Raw genomic sequence first — 24,998 nt, forward strand, 5'->3', positions numbered from 1 at the left:
TCCCTGAACACTATAGGCAACTTAGCAAAGCCAATCCACTTAGCTTGCACACCTTTGGAGTGTAGTGCGAAACTGGAGTGCTCGGAGAAAACCCACTCAGACACTGGGACAATGTACACACTCCACACAGACAGTCAGCTGAAGCTGGAATCGAACCTAGGTCCCTGATGCTGTGAGGTAGTGCTGTTAGCCATTGAGTCTCTGTGTCACCCTGATTGCAATTTAGACTATTTAGACTAGATACAGATTATTTACAGACTGTATTAATGACTTGGATGTGCTGATAGAAAGTACTATCGCCAAATTTGCAATTGACATTAAAATCGGTCATTAAATAAGTTGTGATGAAGAAATAAATTTACAAATCGATATGGATTTGGCAGGTAAACTTTAATGTGGATAATTGTGAGGTTATTCATTTTGATCAGAGAAATAGAAAGGGAACTTATTATCTAAATGGAGAGAAACTTCAGCGAGCTTCTCTGCAGAGGGATCTGCTGTCCTCATGCATGAATTGCAGAAAACTAGCATGCAGATAAAGCACGTAATAACAAAAGCCCATGGAAGTTTGGCATTTATTGCAAAAGAAATAGCGCATAAAAGCAGGGAAGTCTTGCTGCAACTGTGCAAGGTATTAGTGAGACTGTATCTGGAGTATGGTATGTGATTTTTGTGCCCTTACTTGAGGAGCAATATAGTTGCATTGGAAGCAATTCAGAGGAGGTTCACTAGATTGATTCCAGAGATGAGGCGATTATTTTATAAAGTGAGATTGAGCAGTTTAGGCTTATACTCTGTGGAGTTTAGACAAATAAGAGGGGATCCAATTTAATTATTAAGGTGTTAAAGGGGATTGACAAAGTAGACATAGAAAGTATGTTTCCTCATATGAGGCGATCTGGAACAAGAGGTCACAATTTTAGATAAAATGCATCAAATTTAAAACAGAGATGAGGCAAAATTACTTATATCAAAGGGTCATGAATCTGGAAATTACTACCCTAGAGTGTGGTGGATGCTGGGACACTGAGTAAATTTAAAGAGGAGATACAGATTTCTAATTAGTGATGGGTTGAAGGGTTATGGAAAGTGGGCAGGAAACTGGCATTGAGGCTGAGATGAGATCAGCCACACTCGTAATAAATGGCAGAGCAGGCTTGAGATTGCCTAGTCTTGTTCCTAGTTTGTATGTTCTTATGCATTGAGCATAGACTGGGATGCAGTAAAATGAATTGGGAAGGTATTGTGTACCATTGCCAACATTTTCCTGCTGTCTTGCCATTTTGCCAACAGTTGGAAAAGTGGCAGATGGACCTTCCAGCTCAGTTGAAGTCCTTGCTGTCAATTAAGAGCCTCTTCTTCCTCCTCCTAACATTTTGCATATGGTTGGAGAAACCTTTGCTGCATGTGAACACTGACAGATAAATCCTGCTGGTCTACCAGCTGATTTCTTATGTTCGGGGTGTGAAGACCTTTTTGGGTATTCTTTAATTTATCAAGGGCCCCCTTTGATTTCACTGCTCCCCATTCTCACCAAGCTGACCCATTCAGTAACTGCTCTTGTCCCCACCAGCCCCCTCAATAGGCTGCCTGTCTTGAATTTACATCTTCACTCCCTCCCAACTTACCCACCTTTAGGGAGACAAAGCCATCAATGTGCCCTCATCTCCAGGTGCAATCTTGCAAAGATCACTACTAGCAATGGCACCACTGACTGGGGCAGGTGGACCATAATCTTTAATAGGGCAGAAGTTTCTGCAGTCACTTTTTAATTCGCTGCCAATATCAAAATATGGTCTTGGATTTCACTGAGTGCCAAAATTCTGCTGAATGATGGGACTTTTTTCTGTCTGTAGAAAGTTCCAGCCATGATTTTGTCTTCCTTGAAATTTCCAATTCCACATTCAGCAGCTACCTGGATATGGTCATCAAAACAACGTATTGATGAATACATGTATAGCTTTGTACCTAGAGGAAAGTAGTGTTCAATTCCAAATGGTGGCATGTCTGTACGTTATTAAATCAGAAGGAAGCTAATCAAAGCTCTGAGCACTGCCATAATGTCCACCAGAATTGTGACTAACGTGTATTACATGGAAACTATGTTTAAGTGATCTCAACACACAGTCTAGTTCTCTGCCATCACCTAAATTAGCAAAATCATGATTTATTAGGCCTAGATTTGGTGACAATATGCAACACCACTGTGACATTGCACTGCACTTTTGGTGCCTGCTTTTTATTGCTTGATGTTTGCAAAACAAAAATCTGAGATGACAGTGGAAATTTCAATTAGTTAATAATCGGAATCTTAGCTTGAAAAATGATAGAACCCCTCGGATTACTTTTCATGCCCTTTGGCTATGTTGCAGAAGAGTGGGACAACTCTTAACGAGGGTAAGTTAAATAATAGTATCTTAAGTAAACCAATTATTTTAGGGAAAGTAGGAACATTTTTACACACTAAATGATTCAAAAAAAAATGTTAAAGAAAGTCACCCAAGAAAGTGACATTAGTTTGGAAATACGAACAGATACCCCAGTGAAAATATAGACTGAAGTCTATTTGTGGCCAAGATTGAAGTAAAATTGAGGAATATTAACAACCAAAGTGTTTAGATTGTCATTCGTATTCAAGCTCATAGATATTATAACACAGAAGGAGGCCATTCAGCCCATCATATCCACAGCCATCAATAAAGATCTGACTACACTAATCCCATTTTCCAGCTTTTGCCCTATGGTACTGGAGGCTAACGCTGTGCAAATGAATATGTACAAATTGCATAAATGTTACAAGAGTTTCCAACTCAATTACCTTTCAAGTAGTGAGTTCCAGACTCCCACAATCCTCTGAGAGAAAACATTTCTACTGTACTCATCTCCTCTTGGCCTTATATCTCTTATCTTAAATCTATGTCCCTGGTTATTGGCCCCAATACTAATGAAAAAAGTTCCTTCCTTGACACCCTATCCATACCCCTCATACCCTTAAATCAGATTCTCTCTCAGCATTAGCTGGCAATATCCTGATTTTTTCCTCTTGTCTGGCAAAAAATTAGTTATTGATTCTATGAAAACAAAACCCTTACCTTTACATGTTTTTTTTACTGGTTTGAGTCTAATTTAAGTTAAAGAATCATCTCAGAAAAAAAGATGAGGTGAATGACTCATTTGATTATGCTGAAACAAAATATATAAACACCTACTGAACACCGACATTAAGGTAAGACCACAATGGGTGCAATGGGAACAGCAATCTAAGCTAAGTATTTACATTTGCTCTTCTTACAACTTAGGTCTAGAAAGGTGAATAAATTCATTTTTGCAGTCCTGAGATTGGTACATCAATTTGAATTTTTAAAAAGTGTGTTTCTTTTTCGATTCAATGTGTACAAGCCAGCTACAACTTTTGAGTGAGCAAGAGAACAGATAGTTTTATTATTTTAAAATATTGACTCAGGTAAACATTATTAGAAGTTGAAAACACATCCCCCCCCCCCCCCGCCCCCAGGCCACAAACACGCACACACTCTCACTCTCTATCTCTCTCCCTCTCCCCAAACGTGTAATGATTAAAGAAAATGTTGAAGTCCCATAAGAACAATAATTATACTCTCTGATGTTCCTTTCATTGTCTGAAGGTCCAATGGTATGTCAATCAAAGTAAGTTTGGCGTTTTTCTTTTTAACTGGAATCAATCTTTTTCCCAGAGTCAGTGCTATGATGTTTGAGGTTCCTTTTAAATTTAAATTCTGTATTCAGTGATGTAACACATGGTGTCTGTAGTAATTGGGACGAGTGCAGATGGATTTCATTGTCTATGAGATCTTTGATTTGGATTGTTAACCTGGGCTAAGCAGGGAGTCCTGACTGACAGATATAAACAAACTCAGAGAATCTCCTCATTCTAGGAACCGGCTCTGAGCTGGCTGGTCATGTACCATGCACATGCAATTAAAGGCTGATTTGGTGGCGGGATAGTGGCCTCTGTGCAGTTATTTCTGGGTCTGAGCCTGTATAAAAACTGTTGAGAGAGAACTCAATCTTGCAAGCTGTTTTGGTATATCAGCTGTTTTCTAACAAGTGGACAACCTTGTTAGTTCTTCCCAGGTGGGTGTTTTGATTGTGTGACAGCCAGCTATTGGAACACAATGGAGGCATCCATCTTAACAAAGGTATTTAGCTTTCCCATTGCCAAAACTATAAAGATGCCACTAAAGCAGATAGTGGAGTTCAGCCCCTCTTTTGCAAATCGGGTTTTTTAGGCCCCTGCTTTGTCACTTCCCATTTCTGCTGGCAGGTCTGCTGTTTATTGTCAGTTTTAACTATCTTAATGCAAATTAGTTTCATAGCAGTGTTGAAATTAAATGTATTCATAAAACAGCAACAGAACGGGAAGGTACCCATGAACAAATAACTTAACAGAAAAATTGAGAGAAAGTCAGTCCGTGTTTAGATGATTTCCTCTGATTCTGCAAGCAGGGTCTGTTGCCAGGAGAGGAGCTGAGGACTTACAAGTAGCTGGCTCCTGGCAACAGAAGTTAGTCTTTACTTGACCTCAACAACAATAACTTGTATTTGAATTAGCCCCTTTAAATGAAATAATACACCCCAAAGTACTTAAATGGAGTCTAAAAGTTGAGTAAGGAAGAAAAAATAGAGAGCAAGCAAGCTAGAAATATGAAAACAAATCATGAGTGTATAGATATAGATATTCAGAAAAAAAATGAATAAATGTTAGTCTAAAGAAAATGAGTCTGGGGAATTAATAATGGCAAATAACATGCATTAAGCAGGCATTCACATCCAATAAAAACAAAATACTGAAGATGCTGGAAGTCTGAACCATTACACAATACTGGAGAGATACAAAAGTTCTGGCATCACTTGTGGAGAGAAAAACTGATTGAACATTTTGAGTCCAGTATAACACTTCTTCAGAAGTTCCAGTGAAATGGTACTGAGCAAATTGTTGGAACTGACCAGATGGACTTCATCCCATGATCTGAAAAGAAGTGTTTGGTGAGATAGTTTGTGTGTTGGTTTTAATTTTCCCAAAGCTCCCTTGATTTGTAGACAGAGCCCTTAGAAAGGAAATGGCAAATGTAGCTTCTTCATTCAAAATGAGAAGGACATAAAAAACAGGAAACTACCAGCTAGTTAATGTAACGTTTGTCACATAAGGGAGATGTGAGATGAAATTAATTGTAGCTGGATACTTAGATAAATTCACGTTATTAGCCAGAGTCAACATTGTTTTGTGAAATGGAAAACACCTTTAACAGACCTTCTGGAGTTCTTTGAGGAAGCAACATATGCGTTGGACAAAGAGGATAGTGGATGTACTGCATTTAGATTTCCAGAAGGCATTTGATAAAATGCTACATCAAAGATTATTGTGGAAAATGACAGTCTCATGAAGGGGTAAGATATTGGCATGGATAGAAGCTAGGCAGGCTGGCAGTAAATAGAGAAAAGTCATAACAAGTCATTTTCTGGATGATAAGATGTAACGTGTGGTGTGTCACAGGAACAGTGCTAGGGCCTCGACTCCTTCCAATTTATACAATTTCTTGGATAAAGGGACTGAAAGTATGGTTGCTAAATATGCTGATGACAAAGGTAGGTGGAAACATAAATTATGAAGAGTTGCGAGGTGGTGATGGCCTAATGATATTATTGGTAGATTGATTAATCCAGAAACTCAGCTAATGTTCTGGGAACCTAGGTTCAAATTCCACCATAGCAGATGGTGGAATTTGAGTTTGAAAAAAAATTTGGATATACAAATCTACACCGTTGCTGATTGTGGAAAAAACATCGAGTTCACTAATGTCCTTAAGGAAAGGAACCCTACCATCCTCATCTAGTCTGGCTTACATGTCACTCCAGACCTGCAGCAATGGGTTGGAAGCAATTCAGAGAAGATTTTCAGGACGAATACCCAGAACAGGTTTGTTGGCATTTGAGGATAGGTTGGTTAGGCTAGGCTTGTATCCTAGGTAAAAACAATGACTGCAGATGCTGGAAATCAGATTCTGGAGTAGAATGGTGCTGGAAAAGCACAGAAGTTCAGGCAGCATCTGAGGAGCAGTAAAATTGACGTTTCGGGCAAAAGCTCTTTATCAGATTGTCAGCAAACCTGGTGTCATTATTTGACCCAGGAGTTAACTTGAACTACATACTGCGCTATCAGTAGGACTAGCTACTTCCACCTCTGCATCATCAATCTAGGCTTGTATCCTGATGAAGGGCTTTTGCCCAAAACGTCGATTTTCTTGCTCTTCGGATGCTGCCGGACCTGCTGAGCTTTTCCAGCACCACTCTAATCTAGACTAGGTTTGTATCCACTAGAGCTTAGAAGGGTAAGAAGTAGCTTGATCAAAACAAGGTCCTGACAGGTTTGATGTGGATAGATGCTTCCTTTGTGGAGAATCTGAAACTAGAGATCAATATTTGAAACTAAAGGGCTGCCTGTTTTACACAGAGTGAGGCAAAATATTTTCTGAGAGGCTGCTGAGTCTTTGGAACTTTTCTTCAAAAGGCAGTGAAAGCAGAGTCTTTGAATATTTTAAAGGCAAAAGTAGAGAAAATCTTAGTTAGCAAGAAGTTGAAAGGTTATTGATGGTATGTGAAGTAATCAGATGAGTCATGATCCTAATTAATAGCAGAACAGGCTTCAGGGGCTAAGTGGCCTCTTTCTGCTGTTAATTTGTATGTTCAGATCTCATAAAGCAAACTAAGACACCAGTTATATAAGGAAACATAAGGGAAGAGCAAGGAAGAGAGAGTGTCAGAAGGTAATTCCAGAGGTTAAAACCTAGGCAGTTGAAACTGCAGACACTAATATGGAGCAGTCAAACATTAGGGTTACTGAAGAGGGTTAAACTAGGTGAGTGCAGATTTATCAAAACGTTATAGGGATTGAGAAGGTTACAGAGTTGAGGAGTGGTCATGAGGGAATTTGGAAATATCTATGAGAATTTTAAAATCCATGTTTTTCTTGACTGGAAAATAGTATAGATCAGCAAGCATAAGGGTGATGGGTGAACGGAAGTTGTTGCAAGAAATGTTTTCGATGATTTCAGGTTTAAAGTCAGTTGAATGTAGCTAAGTCTGCCAGGAGGGTACTGGAATAGTCAAACCTGCTGGTACAAAAGTCATGGATGAGGATTTCAGCAGCTGAGAAGGAAATTGTTGATGCAGAGGTGGAAGTAGCTAGTCCCACTGATGGCGCAGTATGTAGTTCAGCTTAACCCCTGGCACCAGGCTTGCTGACAACCTGATCCTGACTCAATTTCCAGCGAAAACGATGCAATCATTAGGTATGTTCACTGCAAAAAGGATTTTTTTAACCTTTTGGAGATACTTCCACTATTACAGCAAAATAAATTTTGATATATTTCTATGAAATGGCAAGTTATTGAACTTTCTTTTGACAAATCCATGGGAGTTGCACAAACACGTTCTGTTTGGAACATGATTGTAGACCTTCTGAAATTAGAAAAATAAAGATTTTAGTAATAATATACTCTTGCAGTGACTGTATTTATCAAAGCAGTATTGCAGGCACTGTCATTCAGAATTTTATGCTACAAGGGTTTCCAAACAAGAAATAAGGATTTTTACCTGCATTCAACCACGTTTCATGACAGCCATTTCAAAGAGTACTTTGGTGGATATTAACACCGGAATCACATTATTACCCAATTGCATACAGAAATTCATCAAAACTCAGTACAAAAAGTTGTCAGTTGTTTTAATCCATGACTAAAGACAACAAATCAGTATTCAGGTTCAAACAGCATCCCATCCTTCCAAAAGCATTACACGCAGAAAAGCTGGGTTAATAAATGAAAAATCACATTATCTTAATGTAATTACATGGAAACTCTACTAGACATGGGATTTTTATCTTGGCTTGCATCCTTTTCCGTTATGAAATTATAAGAACTCATTTAGCCTTCATAGTGAAGATTGTTTCACCTACTTCATAAATATTCTATTAGTTAACTGTCACATTGTAAGGTATGAATCCTGTAAAATGTTCAAGGAATCAAGATTGTTGAAGTAGTCAAATGTTATAAAACTAACAATGACTATTCAGAATTTATGTGTCAAAATTAATTAAATACGTTACTTCAAACCCATTGCCTGAGTTGCTTGTAGGAGGCTAGATTCTCTCTAGGCACAGGTGTTAAGCTACTAGTTCAAATAGTTTGCTGTTGATATGATATCAAACACCCTTGTAAAATTACATACAACAGATGGGCATGGTTTGAAGCTAAATTGATTGAGATCTGCAGTCTCCAAAGGAAACATTAATGGGAATCTTCAAAGATCAATATCTTACATGCTGCAGTTGCACCTTTGAGAAAGTGAAAGATGAAATGCTTTATATTCATATCTTTTGAAGTACCTGAGAGAATAGTATCATCCCCTCATCAGACATCTATTTCTTGATAAACAAGTACATTTTGATAAATAAATTAATGCATGAGGATTGTTCTGTGTAAATATATTTCAAGAGGACCCTTTATCAGAAAGCATTTGCAAGATCCAATATAGTAATCATTAGTTCTTTTTAAATTCTTTTTGACCAAATTTTATGATCTCAGGATTAATAGATTTTCACATTTTTAACATATTGCTAAGCCTATTAAAATTTTAAATTATGATTTTTATGAAACAAAAATAAAATTATAATTTAACTTTTAGTAGTTTATACATTGATAGGTGTCACCAATTATTTTAAATCTCCATTGTGTGCAGTTAGGCTTACAGCCATTTAGTATTTGTGTTTTTTATTTTGCAGCCTCTGCAAGGGAAGAACTCTGTACTCTGTTGTTAGAGATGCTAAAATGGTGCTGGATGTGAACAAGACCAGACAGATTGCTCAGGAGATTGTGAAGGTGTGCCAAGTGTTATGATATCTATTGAAACTATGACTTAAAGTCATAGAGATGTACAGTACAGAAACAGACCTTTCAATCCAACTCGTCCATGAATATCCTGTATAAATCTAGTCCTATTTACCAATATTTCGCCCATATCCCTCTAAACCCTTCCTATTCATGTCCCCAACTAGATACTTCTTAAATGTTGTAATTGTGCCAGCCTCCACCACTTCCTCTTGCAGCTCATTCCATAAACACATCACCCTCTGTGTGAAAAAGTTAGCTTTAGGTCTCTCTTGTATTTTTCCCCTCTCACCTTAAACCTAGTTTTGGACTCCCCCACCTCGGGAAAAGGCCTTGTTTATTTATCCTATCCATGCCCTTCATGATTTTATAAACCTCTATATTGTCACTCCTCAGCATCCAATGCTCCAGAGAAAATAGCCCCAGCCTATTCAGCCTTTCCCTAAGGCTCAAACCCTCCAACCCTGACAACATCCTTGCAAGTCAAAGTTTGGGAGAAGATTTGTAGCTCGGGTGCTCGTTGTTGTGGTTCTGTTCGCTGAGCTGGGAGTTTGTGTTGCAAACGTTTCGTCCCCTTTCTAGGTGACATCCTCAGTGCTTGGGAGCCTCCTGTGAAGCGCTTCTGTGGTGTTTCCTCCGGCATTTATAGTGGTTTGTCTCTGCCGCTTCCAGTTGTCAGTTCTTGCTGTCCGCTGCAACAAACACATCGACCTGGACCCAATATACCGACCACTGCAGCGGACAGCAACTGACAACCAGAAGTGGCAGAGACAAGCCACTATAAATGACGGAGGAAATACCACAGAAGCGCTTCACAGGAGGCTCCCAAGCACTGAGGATGTCACCTAGAAAGGGGACGAAATGTTTGCAACACAAACTCCCAGCTCGGCGACAACATCCTTGCAAATCTTTTCTGAACCCTTTCAGGTTTCATAAAATCCTTCCTAAGGAGGGAGACCAGAACTGCACACAGTACTCCAAAAGTGGCCGAACCAGTGTCCTGTATAGCTGCAACATGACCTCCCAAATCCCATACTCAATGTTCTGACCAATAAAGGCAAACATACCAAATGCTTTCTTGACTATCCTCTCTATCTGTGACTCCACTTTCAAAGAAGAATGAACTTTCACTCCAAGGTCTCTTTGCTCAGCAACACTCCCCAGGACCTTACCATTAAGTGTACAAGTTCTGCCCTGATTTGCCTTTCTAAAATCTCGCACCTCACATTGATCTAAATTAAAGTCGATCTTCCACTGCTTGGCCCATTGGTCCATCTGATCAAGATCCCATTGTGCTGTGAGGTAACTTTCTTTGCTGTCCACTCCATCTCCAATGTTGGTGTCATCTGCAAACTTACTAACCATACCTCCTATATTCACGTCCAAATTTTGAAAGATATTTAAATTTCCAGTGACTGAAAGACAGTGACTAAAACATAAAAAGATTTCATGTCTTAAGAGCTTTCCTCAAAGAAGAAAACTCAAAGCAATATTGATTAACCATTATTTAGAAAACAACTTACACCTTAAACTAAGTTATATGCTGCAAACTATGTTTTTTAAAAAGCCTCATCCATGGCTGTAATAATTTGTTCTACACTTTATCAAGAAGTGCACTCTGATTCCTAAAAACACATTTTAACAGGTTATGGTTGCTTTGATGCATCTTGACAAGTTTAAATTTCCAAGGGGTTTATGCACCTTTTACACACAATTTTCTCCGCAGTTAACAATCCTACGCAGTACTAACCCTCTCCCCCAAAGATCCATGACCCTCCTATCCAAAGGATACTTGATGCTGCTCTCAAAGAATCCTTGACCCCAACCTTCAAGTATACTAGGACCATATCCAGAGAGGTCAGTCAGCTCTCCAAAGGGGTACGTTGACAATCCAAAACAAATACACTAAGAACAGATCTACTCTTATCAAGTTTCATCTCCACTCTTCAGGTTCCAGACACCAAATTCCAAAATCTGATTTGAGTGGGGCCAGCTAATCATTTAAATGGCTAGCCAATCTCCATGAATACCACATCCCAACCAAAACAGGCTATTCTGAAAATAGGACATGTCAGAGGTGGCACTTAGTATTTCTTATCTCCTCTGCCATTTTTACCTTGGAGGGTCTCTGTTGGGCAGACAGTTTGGGCCTAAAGTCAACACAGATGGTTTTGCCATTATCCACCGATGTGAGGACCTTGCAACTTCTCTGTAAAGCCCTTAGTTTGGGCCCCTCTTGTCCCCATTGCAACCTCACCACCCAACATTGTTGTCAGGAAGAATGCTGAGCTGCTCATTCTCCCATTTTACCTGAAAAATTAGCAACAATCCTCAAACATAAACTTAATATTTGTAATAAGAAGGACACAATAATATAAAAGTACTTGGAATCATTGCAACAAAATGGTGAATTTTATTTTTTTAAATGTTAAATCATTTAATATTGTCCACTGTCCCTTAAAAAATGAATACAATGTTACTTGTTTTGGTGATTAATTTGCATAATATTTTTACCTTGGGAAAACATAATACTTGTTCTGTGGTCTTCTCTGCAATTAACTCTACGCACATACTTAAAACTGTTTTTTCTATTTTCAAGGGAATGGGTTACCTTCATGCTAAAGGAATTATTCACAAAGATTTGAAGTCAAAGAATATTTTCTATGACAATGGAAAGATAATAATTACTGACTTTGGTCTCTTCAGCATCTCCGGAGCTTTACAAGAGGGCAGGTACAGTATAGCAGTGCATTTAAATCATTGCTGTAAGCTGAGATAATATGCAACAGTTGTTTTTCTCTCTTATAAGTTTGCTTCTAATTTACTTTTCAAAATAGATTTTATTTCCATCTTAAAATAGCTGCCCATTTTCTTGAAAATGCAATTGTAGACAGAATAAACATTCATTATTTCAGTTAAAAATACTATTTTAAATTATCTTTAACTGTGACTTTGCAAAGATTTAATTAAATAGGAAGCAAGGAGAACATTTGTTGAAACAAAGCAGAAATTGCTGGAGAAACTTAGCAGGGATGACAACTTCTGTGGAGAGAAAGCAGAGTTAACATTTTGAGTCCAATGACCCTTCTTCAGATCCATCATCCTGTTGTAACATTAAAAGTACTTATTATAACTATGTACTAACCCATTGAGTATGTTGATAGCAATAGCATTTACACTTTAATTTAGGAGAAGTGTAATTTTTAAAAATGTATTTCAACAGATGAAACAGTATTTGTTTTCTTTGCTAAAGGTTGAGTTGAGCTAGGCATCGTTCTCTAACTAAGAGTGGATAGAGATAGTATTCTATGTGGAAAATTCCAGACAACAGGATCATAGCAGAGTGATGACAAAGAAAAGTTCAGTGTTTGAGCAGGGAAGGATCGGGGCAGGAGAAAATCACTGAAATCAGATGTTTTCCTTCAATCTGAAGGCATCTAAAATGTAATGCAAAATTATATTCCTTTCTGATTACTGAACAAAGACTTTGAATATAGCTGTGTGAAATTCCTTCAGTAACGTTTTTAAGTATGCAACTGCAATCCATATTAAAATATAATGCATTCTGTGCTCTTTTTGCCTTAGTAAAGTTGTGGATATCTTTCCTATTCTCTTCCCTTTTTCACCAATGCACCCCAACAATACATGGTGATTAGTGGGGTTTTGAATGAGTGCTGGTCCCATCAGTTGGCTGGATAGCCAGTTTGCATAGCAGAGTGATGCCAACAGTCTGGGTCAATTCCTGCGCTAGCTGGGATTACCATCAAGGATTCTCATTCTCAACCTTTCCCCTTGCCTGAGGTATGGTGCCCTTCAGGTTAAACGGCTAGTCATCTCTCTCTCGTTGTCTGCTAAGTCTACAGTGTCAAATCAAGGTAGCCTAAAATAGATTGATAAAGGTCATTGTGCATTTCTTGTTACCTGGGAAATTGAAATTACATAGCAGTCAGAATATTGTTTTCCAAACAATGTAGGATTTCCTCTCTTGCACAGCCATATTATGGACCTGTAGCCAAAGTAAAACAGTGATTAACCAATCATTAGATGTTAGGAAGGTGTGCCAAATGACCATCAATTCAGTGAAATTGTCTTGTTTTTGCGGGCAAAATTATAAAGCACAACAACGATGAATTGTTTTTATGTACAACTTTTAGCACTGTAAAGCATTGCAGGGAGCCTTACAGGAACATTATCAAACTAAGACTGTTACTAAGGTACAGAAGATGTTCAAACAGGTTACTAAAAGATTAATCAAAGAAATTTGTTCAATAGTGTTTCTTAAAGCAAAATCAAGTATTGAGGTAACAAAGGCATAATTGAGAGTTTCAACAACAGATTAATTTATCTTTTGAGTGAAAAAATAATGTTCTACACTATGAACCTGTGGCTTTTACTATTTCTAGAAGGGGAAAATGCATCTCACGATATTTGATATAGCACGCAATTTAAAAATTACAGCCTGCTGAAATGTCAAACAAATCATTGCTTTCTTCTTCATATTAAATTAAGTTGCATTCATTAGGTAATTCAATGTCATATAACCTATTATTTATTCCTCTACAATGTAAAGCATACATTTAAATAGCAACATAATGACTTCAAATTGCTTGTGCTGAAAGACTGAACATTAAGGTAATTGTGACTTTAAAATGTGGCAATTTTTCATGAGACAAGAGAAATGTGTTGCTTTTATCTGGACCTCTAAGCTCCACACTGGATTTAGTATTTTACAGAAGCTTTCATAAATTGTTACTATTTTGAAGCAATTTTCTATCTGGGTTTCATTTTTAAAGCATTTACGTAATTAAAAATACTTATATGCTTCAAAGCTGCAAAGGAAAATTAGCATAGAGATTTTATGGAAGAGTTTCATGAGAAATGAACCCTTTTTTTGTGATGCATTTCCTTAACTGTTTTATGTCCTGCTCTATCTCATGATCGAATAGTTTGAAAACTCATTCTAAACAGACTATGGAGACTGTTGCAGGAGTCACAGTGAGTAGCTAGTGTTAGTGAAAGTGAATCCAGCAACATTCAGCACTTTGAGAAGAGGAGAAGATCGCATTGTGTTCTGTGCATTGATCGAGGAATGGAATCATTGGGCTGAATCTTTCCATCTTCATTTTCTTCTGATTCCTTGAGACCATTCTTGGGTCAATGACCCATTTGTACAAGTAGCAGACCTCTGAGATGTGTTTTCCCATGGCAAACCAATTAAGAGTCTGCCTTTGGGTACCCTGACCAGTTAGGGAATGCAGGGAAGATGGCGTGGGCGATTTGATAAAGTATTTCTGCTTAAGGGGAAAAGTCTACATGCTTCAGAGGAGCTCATCAGGGCACACAGTTCTGAGGCTATAGCAAGCACAGAAATGGAGAGCAGAACTCGCAAAGCTGTTCCTCCAATATCTTACTCTTACTTGATAGTTCAACCAATGGGCTGCAGTGATGGGAGCCCTTCTAAGATCAGTAGTATAAGGATAACCTCTCCAACCATGCAGGAATGGAATGAAGTAGCCAAGGAAGTGATCAGCAGTTGTGTGACCCCTCTAAGGTGGAGACATAAACAGTGATGGACTGCCTATTTTAACAACTAATTTGCTTTTCTGTTGAAGCTAATCAAAAGCAAAAATAAATAGGTATAGCAAGTGATCAAACTGCTACCACCTGTTCACTCCCATAACACAGTCATGGCTGAGCAGTTAAGATGTTGAATTTGAAATCCTTGAGCATGTTTGTAACCTGCCAATCACGCATCTTATGGTTCTCCTTCGATAGCTCAACTGTAGAGCAGAAGACATCCTTAGATCACTTGTTCGATTTTGGCCCAGAGAAGTCTGAGAAGTTTTGAGTGCTCTTGTGGAACAGTGGTAGTGTCCCTGAAGGCTCAGTTTCAAGTCCCACCTTACTCCAGAAGACTACGATAACATGTCTGGCTAGGTTGATTAAAAATATTTATCATGCCCAATATCCAATGAGCAGTTTAATAGTTCATAGTTTAATAAAACAGTTGCAAACTTTAACCACTTAGTGTCACTATGCTACAGTCTGTTTCTCTGAAATTCTGCTTATTGAGCAGCATGCCAGTGATGGTATGCAAGCAAAAGAGGTGAACAGTTTACTTTATCATTAAATCTTAATTTTTTTTTAAGTTGATGGTACCTCCATGGCTGTTTCCATGCCACCCACTAACTGATTGTGTTGGTTGAGAAATAAATACTGACCAGGAGAAAGAAAACTATCTCTGACTTCCTTTGAAAAGTGCAGTGCAATCTTTCACTTCCACCTAAAACTGCAGTTGGGGTTCTCTTTAATGTCTCCTCCAAAAGACAGCACCTTTGACAGTGCAGCAAGCCCTCAAAACCGGGCTGGAGGACCAACCTCGTTTCTGTGCTTATATTGAAGCTTACCATTCTGTATTTACTACTACTAAATTCCACTTGCCACTTTTCATCCATTCCATACTTTTTAACTGTTCAATTATCCACCAACATATGACTACATATGCCAACAGCACTGGAGAACGATCTGCTGATTGTGGGATCATTTTGTTTCATCTTCAACATGCTGCTTCTGTGGTTTAGCATTCCTTTACCCTTATGTTGGAACCTTGCTTTTAGGTATGCCTGGCCTGCTCCTGGCTTGCTCTCCTACAATCCTTTCAACCACGGTGGGTTCCTTGGCTTGAAGGCAATGGTAACATGGGGTCATACTGGGCCACAGGTTAGAGATTGTGCTGGCATACAGTTCTGATGCTGATGTCCCACAGTGCCTCATGGGTGTTCAGTTCCATTCCTAAACTTGATTGAGTTTTTTGAAGAAGTAACAAAGAGGATTGATGAGAGCAGTAGATGTGATCTATATGCACTTCAGGAAGGCATTCAGTAAGGGAGACTGGTTAGCAAAGTGTAGATCTCACGGAATACAGGGAGAATCAGCCATTTGGATACAGAACTGGCTCAAAGGTAGAAGACATGGTTGTTTTTGGATTGGAGACCTTGACCAGTGGAGTGCCACAAGGATCGTTGCTGGGTCCACTATTTTTCATCATTTATATCTGACAAAATGATTAAATGATGTTAAATGATTTGGATGTGAGCATAAGAGGTATAGTTAGTAAGTTTGCAGATGACACCAAAATTGGAGATGCAGTGGACAGCGAAGAAGGTTACCTTAGATTACAACGGGATCTTGATCAGATGGACCAATGGGCTGAGAAGTGGCAGATGGAGTTTAATTTAGATAAATGTGTGGTGTTGCATTTTGGGAAAGCAAATCTTAGCAGGACCTATACTCTTAATGGAAGATCCAAGGGAGTGTTGCTGAACAAAGAGACCTTAGAGTGCAGGTTCATAGCTCCTTGAAAGTGGAGTCGCAGATAGATAAGATAGTGAAGGCAGCATTTTGTATGCTTTCCTTTATTGGTCAGAATATTGAGTTCAGGAGTTGGGAGGTCATGTTGCAGCTGTACAGGATATTAATTAGACCACTGTTGGAGTATTGTGTGCAACTCTGGTCTCCTTCCTATTGGAAAGATGTTGTGAAACTTGAAAGGGTTCAGAAAAGATTTACAAGGATGTTGCCAGGGTTGGAAAATTTGAGCTATAGGGAGGGGCTGAATAGGCTGGGGCTGTTTTCTCTGGAGCTGCCAGAGGATATGGTGGAGGCTGGTGCAATTGCAACACTGAAAAGACATCTGGATGGGTCTATGAATAGGAAGGGTTTAGAGGGATCTGCACTTCTCAGCCCATTGGCCCATCTGATCAAGATCCTGTTGTAATCTGAGGTAATCTTCTTCACTGTCCACTACACCTCCAATTTTGGTGTCATCTGTAAACTAACTAACTATACCTCTTATATTCGCATCAAAATCATTTATATAAGTGACGAAAAGTAGAGGACCCAGCACCAATCCTTGTGGCACTCCACTGGGCACAGGCTTCCAGTCTGAAAAATAACCCTCAACCACCACCCTCTGTCTTCTACCTTTTAGCAAGTTCTGTATCCAAGTGGCTAGTTCTCCCTATATTCCGTGAGATCTAACCTTGCTAACCAGTCTCCCATTGGGAGCTTTCTCAAACGCCTTACTGAAGTCCATATAGATCACATCTACCACGCTGGCCTCATCAATCCTCTTTGTTACTTCTTCAAAAAATTCAATCACGTTTGTGATACATGATTTCCCACCCACAAAGCCATGTTGACTTTCCCTAATCAGTCCTTGCCTTTCCAAATACACATACATTCTGTCCCTCAGGATTCCCTCCAACAACTTGCCGACCACCAACATCAAGGTCACTGGTCTATAGTTCCCTGGCTTGTCCTTATCACCTTTCTTAAACAGTGGCACCATGCTAGCCAATCTCCAGTCTTCCAGCAGCTCACCTGTGACTATCAATGATACAAATATCTCATCAAAAGGCCCAGCAATCACTTCCGTAGCTTCCCACAGGGTACTAGGGTACACCTGATCAGGTCCCGGGGATTTATCCACGTTTATGCATTTCACGACATCCAGCACTTTCTCCTCTGTAATATAGACATTGTTCAAGATGTCACTGGGGTGGAATACAAATCGATAGGAGGTATCTTTGCTATTGTTTGATCTGAAACCATGAAACTTTATTTCAGTTACATTTAGTTAAAAGTAATGCCACAATTGCTTTGTGCCATGTTGTCCAATCTTCTATATCTAGATGAGAGAAGAGTTCTGTTCAGAATCACTTCAATGGTTCAACTTTCTGTGCCAGCAGAGCAGGGAGGGGAAGTGACAAAATTATTGATTGCAGGCTCACTACCCAGAGGGAAAAAGCCTAATAAAAGTTGGAAATAAAAGTTCTGGTCATAGTGAAGCTTGAGGTATATAAGACAATTTTAAGGTGTATAAGACAATTCTGAGTTGTATGCATTATTCTTAAATACTGTATGTGGAATTCAGTCTGCATGAGTCCATGACAGATAAGGTGTGAGACTTTTGACATTGAAAACTTCCATGTTATGCCATCTATAGACGCAACCACTACTGCAGGAATCATAATAGGTTTGCTAGAGGCATGGTCATCAAGTAATTTTGAGGTGATTTGCTCACCCAATATACTAAACTTAATATATAATAAATTGATAGATTAAATAAAACTGAAGAGCTTGGCACAAATCAACTATGTTAGTTATATTGAAATAAGTGTTAAAGTTAGTTTAAAAAGTGTGTGAGAGCAGCAGATGAAAAGGGAATGTACAATAATTGTCCAATTAAAATTGCTAATCAGTTTTCTAAACGATGACCATGACTAACAGGCTGAATGAACTTTGCAAATGTTAGTGCATCATTACTTAGCATCTGTTATTGAATTAGTGCTTAATTCTTTTACTGATGTATTATATGAAAATGATTGCACATTTCCTCTGATATTGAATGTGGGCTGTGAACCTCTGACATTATATGCAAGCTGATTAACTGTGTGTTTCTTGAAACATTTGGAATGGCCAACCAAAGTGAATTTTTGGTTTTTCAAATTAGCATTTTTTTTGTATATTTTTATGGAACATGATCATAATATATGATTAATGAATTATCTCATTCTGGATCACTGATTTACCAGCTTTCTAATGCAATTGAATGTCATATTAGTCAGGCTTGCCTAAATCGGTGGAATTAGAAGTAATTGTAGTGGGTAGTGATAAGGATCCTGTGTTCAGTCAGGAATTAAAAAAATAAAGAATTGAACTCAATTTGTTCAGTTTTATACTACATTTCAGCTGTGAGGTGAGGGATTAGTTTGGTGGTGTCTCCTTTGACAGCAAGAAACAAAAATTGAGTAATGTCAGATAAATCACTTGAAAAGCAATTGCCCATACCCCTTAATATAATAAATGCCCAAAGATGATTCACAAGATAAAACAAAACATGACACTCAGCCACATAAGGAGATATTCGGCCATATGATCAAAGGTTTGGTCATAGAGGTATGCTTTGAGGAGTGTCGTACAAGAAGAATGTCAGGAAAAGAAATGGAAAGGTGTAGAGAAGGAATCCCACCACTTATAGCATGAGCAGCTGACAGCATGACTGCCAGTTGTGAGGCTATTAAATTAAAAGCCATACTCAAGAGGAAACTTTGGAAGAATGCAGATAATTCAGAGTGTTGTAGGGCTGAAGAAGGTTTCAGAGGTAAGGTGAAATGTGACCTTGGAATGAACTGAAAATGAAGGTGAAATTTTAGAATCCAGGCTTAACCAGGAGCCAGTGTGCTCAGAGGTGATAGTATCGAGAGTGTGGTGCTGGAAAAGCATAGCAGGTCAGGCAGCATCCAAGGAGCGGGAGAATCGATGTTTCAGGCAAAGCCCTTCATCAGGAATGCTCAGAGGTGATGCCTGAATGGAATTTGATTAAAGTTAGGACATAAGCAATAGACCTTTAGATGACTTCAAGTTTGAAGATAGAATAAAATATACAAAGCCTGTGTTGTGGGTAAAATCACCAGTCTCAGAGTCAGAATCGGGATCCAATGACAGAGTTTATTGTACAAAGAAACCAGATAGAGAGACGTCTGCCAGCACGGCTGTCAGCTGTGAGCCTTCTCTCATCCTCTGAGCACATGTCATGATATTTTATACATTTCATGGTACAGTGGTCGAAATATCAAGTCTTTGTACAGCATGGTTTGTTTACAGAAGACATTATAGAGTCATTGTCAGTTTCAGCAGCTGCGCAGAAGTCCATTGCTCCAGTAATCAGTCATAATCATTCTTCCTGAGAAGGAAGATCGTTTTCCATTGCTGCAAATCCAGGGTATTAACACTCTCATACAAGCAGTCTCAAGTAGTTAACATTTCGATTGAAGGTGGTAGCTGGACTCAGACATTTCAGTGGGCAGAAGACGTTACTGATGTGTATTCTCTCTCCCATCCACCTTAAACTAATTACCTGTGTTCTGTGTTTATTGTGCTGATATTCTGTTGGCCTCAGGCAGTACCTGTGTATGCTTCGCTGTACTTTTCCATGTAATGGTGCAGTGGCTATCTTGTATGCTAAGTGACCAACAGATGGCTCAGCGACCATCTTGTGTCTGTGTGCCCCACGTCAGCATTTCTGGATGAAGGGCTTTTGCCCGAAACATTGATTTTCCTGCTCCTCGGATGCTGCCCTACCTGCTATGCTTTTCCAGCACCACTCTGATTTAAACTCTGGTTTCCAGCATCTACAGTCCTCATTTTTTGCCTAGCATGCCCCGTGTCAACTCCCTCTTCACTTCCCCTTTATGGTCAAGGAGGCAACTTCGGCGATCTCCTGCAGACCACCCAACTCACATATAGAGGTAGGCCTCTTTTAAACTCTCCCCATCCCGAGGGGTGTCAAGGAGTGCGAGATTCATTGGGGGCTCTTCTGTGGTGACACTCGCTCCTGGCACGTCTCATATCAGTAGCACCTTACAACAAAGCTTTAAACACCCGAGGCCTAGGCAGAATACCAGTATGAGTGAAATAAAGAGAACAATTCCATGTGCCAAATAGGTTCCCAAGGACTTACCTATCAGCCATTCTAGCCAGCTATTTCTCCTGTGGTTCCTTGTCTGAAGTCATCTAGCTGGTCGTGAATGTGTTGATCGCCTGTGTAATATTGTTAGAATCGTCAATGACATGGGTTATACACTTGTCCCCAATGATTGTACATACTCCCCCTTGCTAGGCTAACTGATAATCCACCATGTAACATGTCTGCTGTGTGTAAAGTCTGAGTTCAGCCAATTCACCTTTGATTGCTTCTGGAGCCTTTGATGTATTGTTCCCTAAGATTGTCAATTCACGCACAACATAGTTCTGGCTTTTAGCTCTGACGACCCCTGCTGCCCCCCACCAAAAACAGAGTTCCCAAAAACCCATACTCCAGTGATGATCCCAGCGTGGTGGGGATCTGCCAATCAGCAAGAATTCCAGGCTGATGGAGTGGGTCACTATCCTTCTCTGTACATGTCCCCTGCTGGGGAATGGTACAGTGAGGGTCCTATCGTTCCTAATGCGAAAAGGTTCAGGAGTTTTGGTGTGTCAGTAGCATAGTTACCCTTAAATAAGAAAACAAATCCCTTCACTGCCCGATAGCATAGTGTCCTGTTCCTGGGCCTGTTTGTCTCCCCAACTCGCCTCTGGCTCTTTGTTTGCTCCCCCTAGCTGGTAGGTATCAAATGGTTATGTCCATGTGGCAGAGCTGACGTGAGTGCCATTTCCTGTCCGCATTTAAAATGCCTTTCCAAGGTCACATTCAAGCATCCCTGCTCACTGTAGGTGCAGGTAAGTTGTCCCCGGGTGGTTGTACAGTGCTGGTGGGTACGTTGAGTCTGCATGCATGAACTGTTCTAGATATCAGGGCATAAACACATCCCCATCCCTGCTTTGTGAAACAGAGTGGATAATCAGCGATGTTTAAGTTAGATTAGATTAGATTAGATTACTCACAGCGTGGAAACAGGCCCTTCGGCCCAACAAGTCCACACCGACCCGCCGAAGCGCAACCACCCACACCCCTACATTTACCCCTTATCTAACACTATGGGCAATTTAGCATGGCCAATTCACCTGACCTGTACATCTTTGGACTGTGGGAAGAAACCGGAGTACCCAGAGGAAACCCACGCAGACACGAGGAGAATGTGCAGACTCCACACAGTCTGTCGCCTGAGTCGGGAATTGAACCCAGGTCTCTGGCGCTGTGAGGCAGCAGTGCTAACCACAAATCCTATAAATAGGTCCTTCCCTCCCTTTGATGGGGCACCCGACCCCATGGGCCGGTGGGCTTGACAAATTCCACACACCTAACCTGCAGTCCATTTTTGTATTTTCCTAGCTGTCCCTTACATGGTATGCCAAAAGTATCTATGGTGTATATGTCATGAGGGGATCACACGAGATGGCCACAAATAGGGATTTGACCGATCGTGCCAGTGGGTAACTGACAGTTCGGTTCCCATGTAAATTTAGGTGAGTTTTGTAAAAGTAGTTATCCTCAAATCCCAACGGGCTTCCGACTATCGCAACATTTAGCAACAGTAACATAAATTCAAGCTCGTGCACGATTAAAGTTAAATGAGGTTATAGTCAGTATCCCTTTTTTTTAAATAATGGTACTCAGAAGTTGGCAACAGTGGGTGATTTCTGTGTCTCGTCAGCAGTTTTATCTGTGCCTGTGGGTGGCTGGCTTGGTTGGGCTCTCCCCTTGGTCACTGCCTTGTTCGTAGTTCCTGTCTGTGCCTGGGGGCTGGTCAATCATATTAGTTCGTTCATAGGAGTCTTTATACGGTTTGAATTGGGTCCAGTGTTTCCATGTGCCTTTTCCCCTAATGTCAATATAGGCGCAGGTGTCAACACTGATTATAACTTTGTACAGTCCATTCCATTTTGGGGCAAAATCTGGTTTATTAGGCAGGGTTCGTATGACGACTCAGCTCCCGGTTGCTGGGACCTCAGGGAAGGTCTCAAGTTCATCTGCCTTATCCTTTTGCTCTTGTTTGTCAGTTACCAATTTACACATCCCTTTTAGTTGGGTGCTTAATTCCAGTACATATCTCCGAATTTTGTCTTTTAGCAGACCTTCATCGGTCCCACCTGTTATAATGGTCTCTGGTAATTGCATAACTTGCCTGGTCGTTAATTCATGAGGTGTTGGTCCGGTTGCCTGATGGTGGCTTTTAATTTCATTAATATGGCTGGCAGCACTTCGGCCCATATCCTCTCTGATGTCTGTATGGCCTTAGCTAAAGTATTTTAAGGGTTCTGTTCATTCTCTCTACCATCCCTGAGCTCTGGAGGTGATAGGGGATATGAAATATTTGTTTTATCCTTAGTAGCTGGCGTACCGTTTTCATAACTTTGCCTGTGAAATGTTTATCTTGGACGGAGTTGATCTGTCGGGGTACTCCCCCCATCTCAGGATTATCTCCTCTGTTAGAATCCTGGCTATAGTGGTAGCGGTACAGTTCTTGGTGGGAATGCCTCTACCCACCAGGTGAACTGGTCTATGGTGACCAGGCAGTATGTTTTCCCACGGGAAGGTGGTAGTGGCCCTGTGAAATTCATTTGGAGGTGTTCCCAGGGTCCCCTTGGCCTTGATTGGTGTCCCATCCTAACTTTTATAGGTCTACCTGGGTTGTGCTGTGCGCAAACCATGTATCTGCAGCAAAGTTTGGCTATATCTTTTTCCATTCCCTTTCACCACCACTCTCTCCCTAGACTTGCCTGTATGTAGAGACTGTGGTGCAGCTCGAGCAAGGTGTTTTGTACGCACGCTGGAGCTACCATCTTGTCTGCTTGCCTCCAGACACCCTCCCCTTTATGTGCTCTCTGCATTTTCCCTCTCTCTCTCTCTCTCTCTTCCTGCAAGGTGATCTCCTTCTGCTGCTGTATGTGAATGGCATCTTCCGCTAGTTCACTTGTTGTTATTGGAATCTCATCAATGATTTCTTGCTCTAAGGGTTCGCTGGGCTGCTCGGTCTGTGGCTTGGTTCCCTTTAAATTTCAGCCAGTCTGGACTATCTTTCCCTGGCTTCTTTTGGTGCGCTTTGATTTTTATTGCTGCAGCCTCTTTTGGCAGTTTGCTGGCGCTCAGCAGTGCTTGGATTCTTAGCTGGTATTGATGGGGGTTTCCCCAGCTGTGATGAACCTTCTTGTCCCTCATGCAACCATGTAGTCATGTACAACTCCGAAGGCATATTGGCTGTCTGTATAAATGTTCACAATTCTCCCCTTTAACAGCTCAAATGCTTTGGTTACCACTACAATATCTGCTACTTATGTAGACTGACTTCTGTCAATCCTTCCTGACATAACAGTCTCTAGTTTATTGTTTACCATAGCCCATCTTGTGTGGCGTGACCCCACTTTATATTTCCATGACCCATTGATGAAGAGGGCATTAGTATCCTTTACCCCTACTTTACCCTATTCCTATCTTCATCTCCATCTATGTCTCTGCAATTGTGTGGTTCCCTGTGTTCAGAACTCCCAGGCTGGGGTTTTCTCCCATATCCCTAACTATTAGTATGGACTGACTTAGTGGGAGGAGAACTGCCTCCCACTTTGCCCTTCTCATATTGTAGATGGCCCTCAGTTTCCCAGTGTTTAACATTTCCAATAGGGTGTGTTTGGCATGGAGGATGACATTCCCTGCCATTACTATGGGTTCGCTGACCATCATGGCTCAACAGCACAGCCTAAGGTTGCTTATGCATCTGGGCAGCCTGGTGACTACTGGCCCTTCCATGGTAGAGTAATACGAGTCTTCTCCTGTCGTCGTGGTCCTGTGTGACCATTGCAAAGTAAAATCCTCCCTCGTTATTGCAATGTATGTGGAAGTCTTTATTGGATTCTGCCAGCCCTAGCCCGGGAGCCAATATTAACCAAGTTGTGGTTCTGTTCGCCGAGCTGGGAATTTGTGTTGCAAACGTTTCGTCCCCTGTCTAGGTGACATCCTCAGTGCTTGGGAGCCTCCTGTGAAGCGCTTCTGTGATGTTTCCTCCAGCATTTATAGTGATTTGTCTCTGCCGCTTCCGGTTGTCAGTTCCAGCTGTCCACTGCAGTGGCCGGTATATTGGGTCCAGGTCAATGTGTTTGTTGATAGAATCTGTGAATGAGTGCCATGCTTCTAGGAATTCCCTGGCTGTTCTCTGTTTGGCTTGCCCTATAATTGTAGTGTTGTCCCAGTCGAATTCATGTTGCTTGTCATCTGCATGTTGAAGGGCTTATGCCCGAAACATTGCATTTCCTGTTCCTTGGATGCTGCCTGACCTGCTGTGCTTTTCCAGCAACATACTTTCAGCATCTTCATGTGTGGCTACTAAGGATAGCTGGTCGTGTCGTTTCGTGGCTCGTTGGTGTTCAACCTTTGTGCTGAATTTTTTTGTTTTCTTTTTGAACACTCGCTATGTTGGGGAATTGGTTGTACTTGTGGTTTCTTTCAGGATTCCCTGTTTTACTAGTCCTTTAACTATCTCCACGACTGCTTTCTCTGCTTCAGGCTTGATTGAGTACTGCTGGTGGGGCTTATGCTCTGATCTGGACGCCACCTGTATCTAGCTTTGTCTCTGCCCA

At 40.5% G+C, this 24,998-nt stretch overlaps 1 protein-coding gene across 1 annotated transcript in view; it reads left to right on the forward strand.

Annotated features, from left to right (window-relative positions):
* The window catches only part of ksr2 (kinase suppressor of ras 2), a 434,890-nt gene that overhangs the window by 371,859 nt on the left and 38,033 nt on the right, over positions 1-24,998 (forward strand). The window contains exons 17-18 of the mRNA XM_060844153.1: positions 8,819-8,915; positions 11,524-11,657. Of these exons, the coding sequence (XP_060700136.1) occupies positions 8,819-8,915; positions 11,524-11,657 (231 nt within the window). The remainder of the gene's footprint in view (positions 1-8,818; positions 8,916-11,523; positions 11,658-24,998) is intronic.

This window comes from Hemiscyllium ocellatum, chromosome 24 (genome assembly GCF_020745735.1).
Source record: "Hemiscyllium ocellatum isolate sHemOce1 chromosome 24, sHemOce1.pat.X.cur, whole genome shotgun sequence".
Taxonomy (NCBI): Eukaryota; Metazoa; Chordata; class Chondrichthyes; order Orectolobiformes; family Hemiscylliidae; genus Hemiscyllium; species Hemiscyllium ocellatum.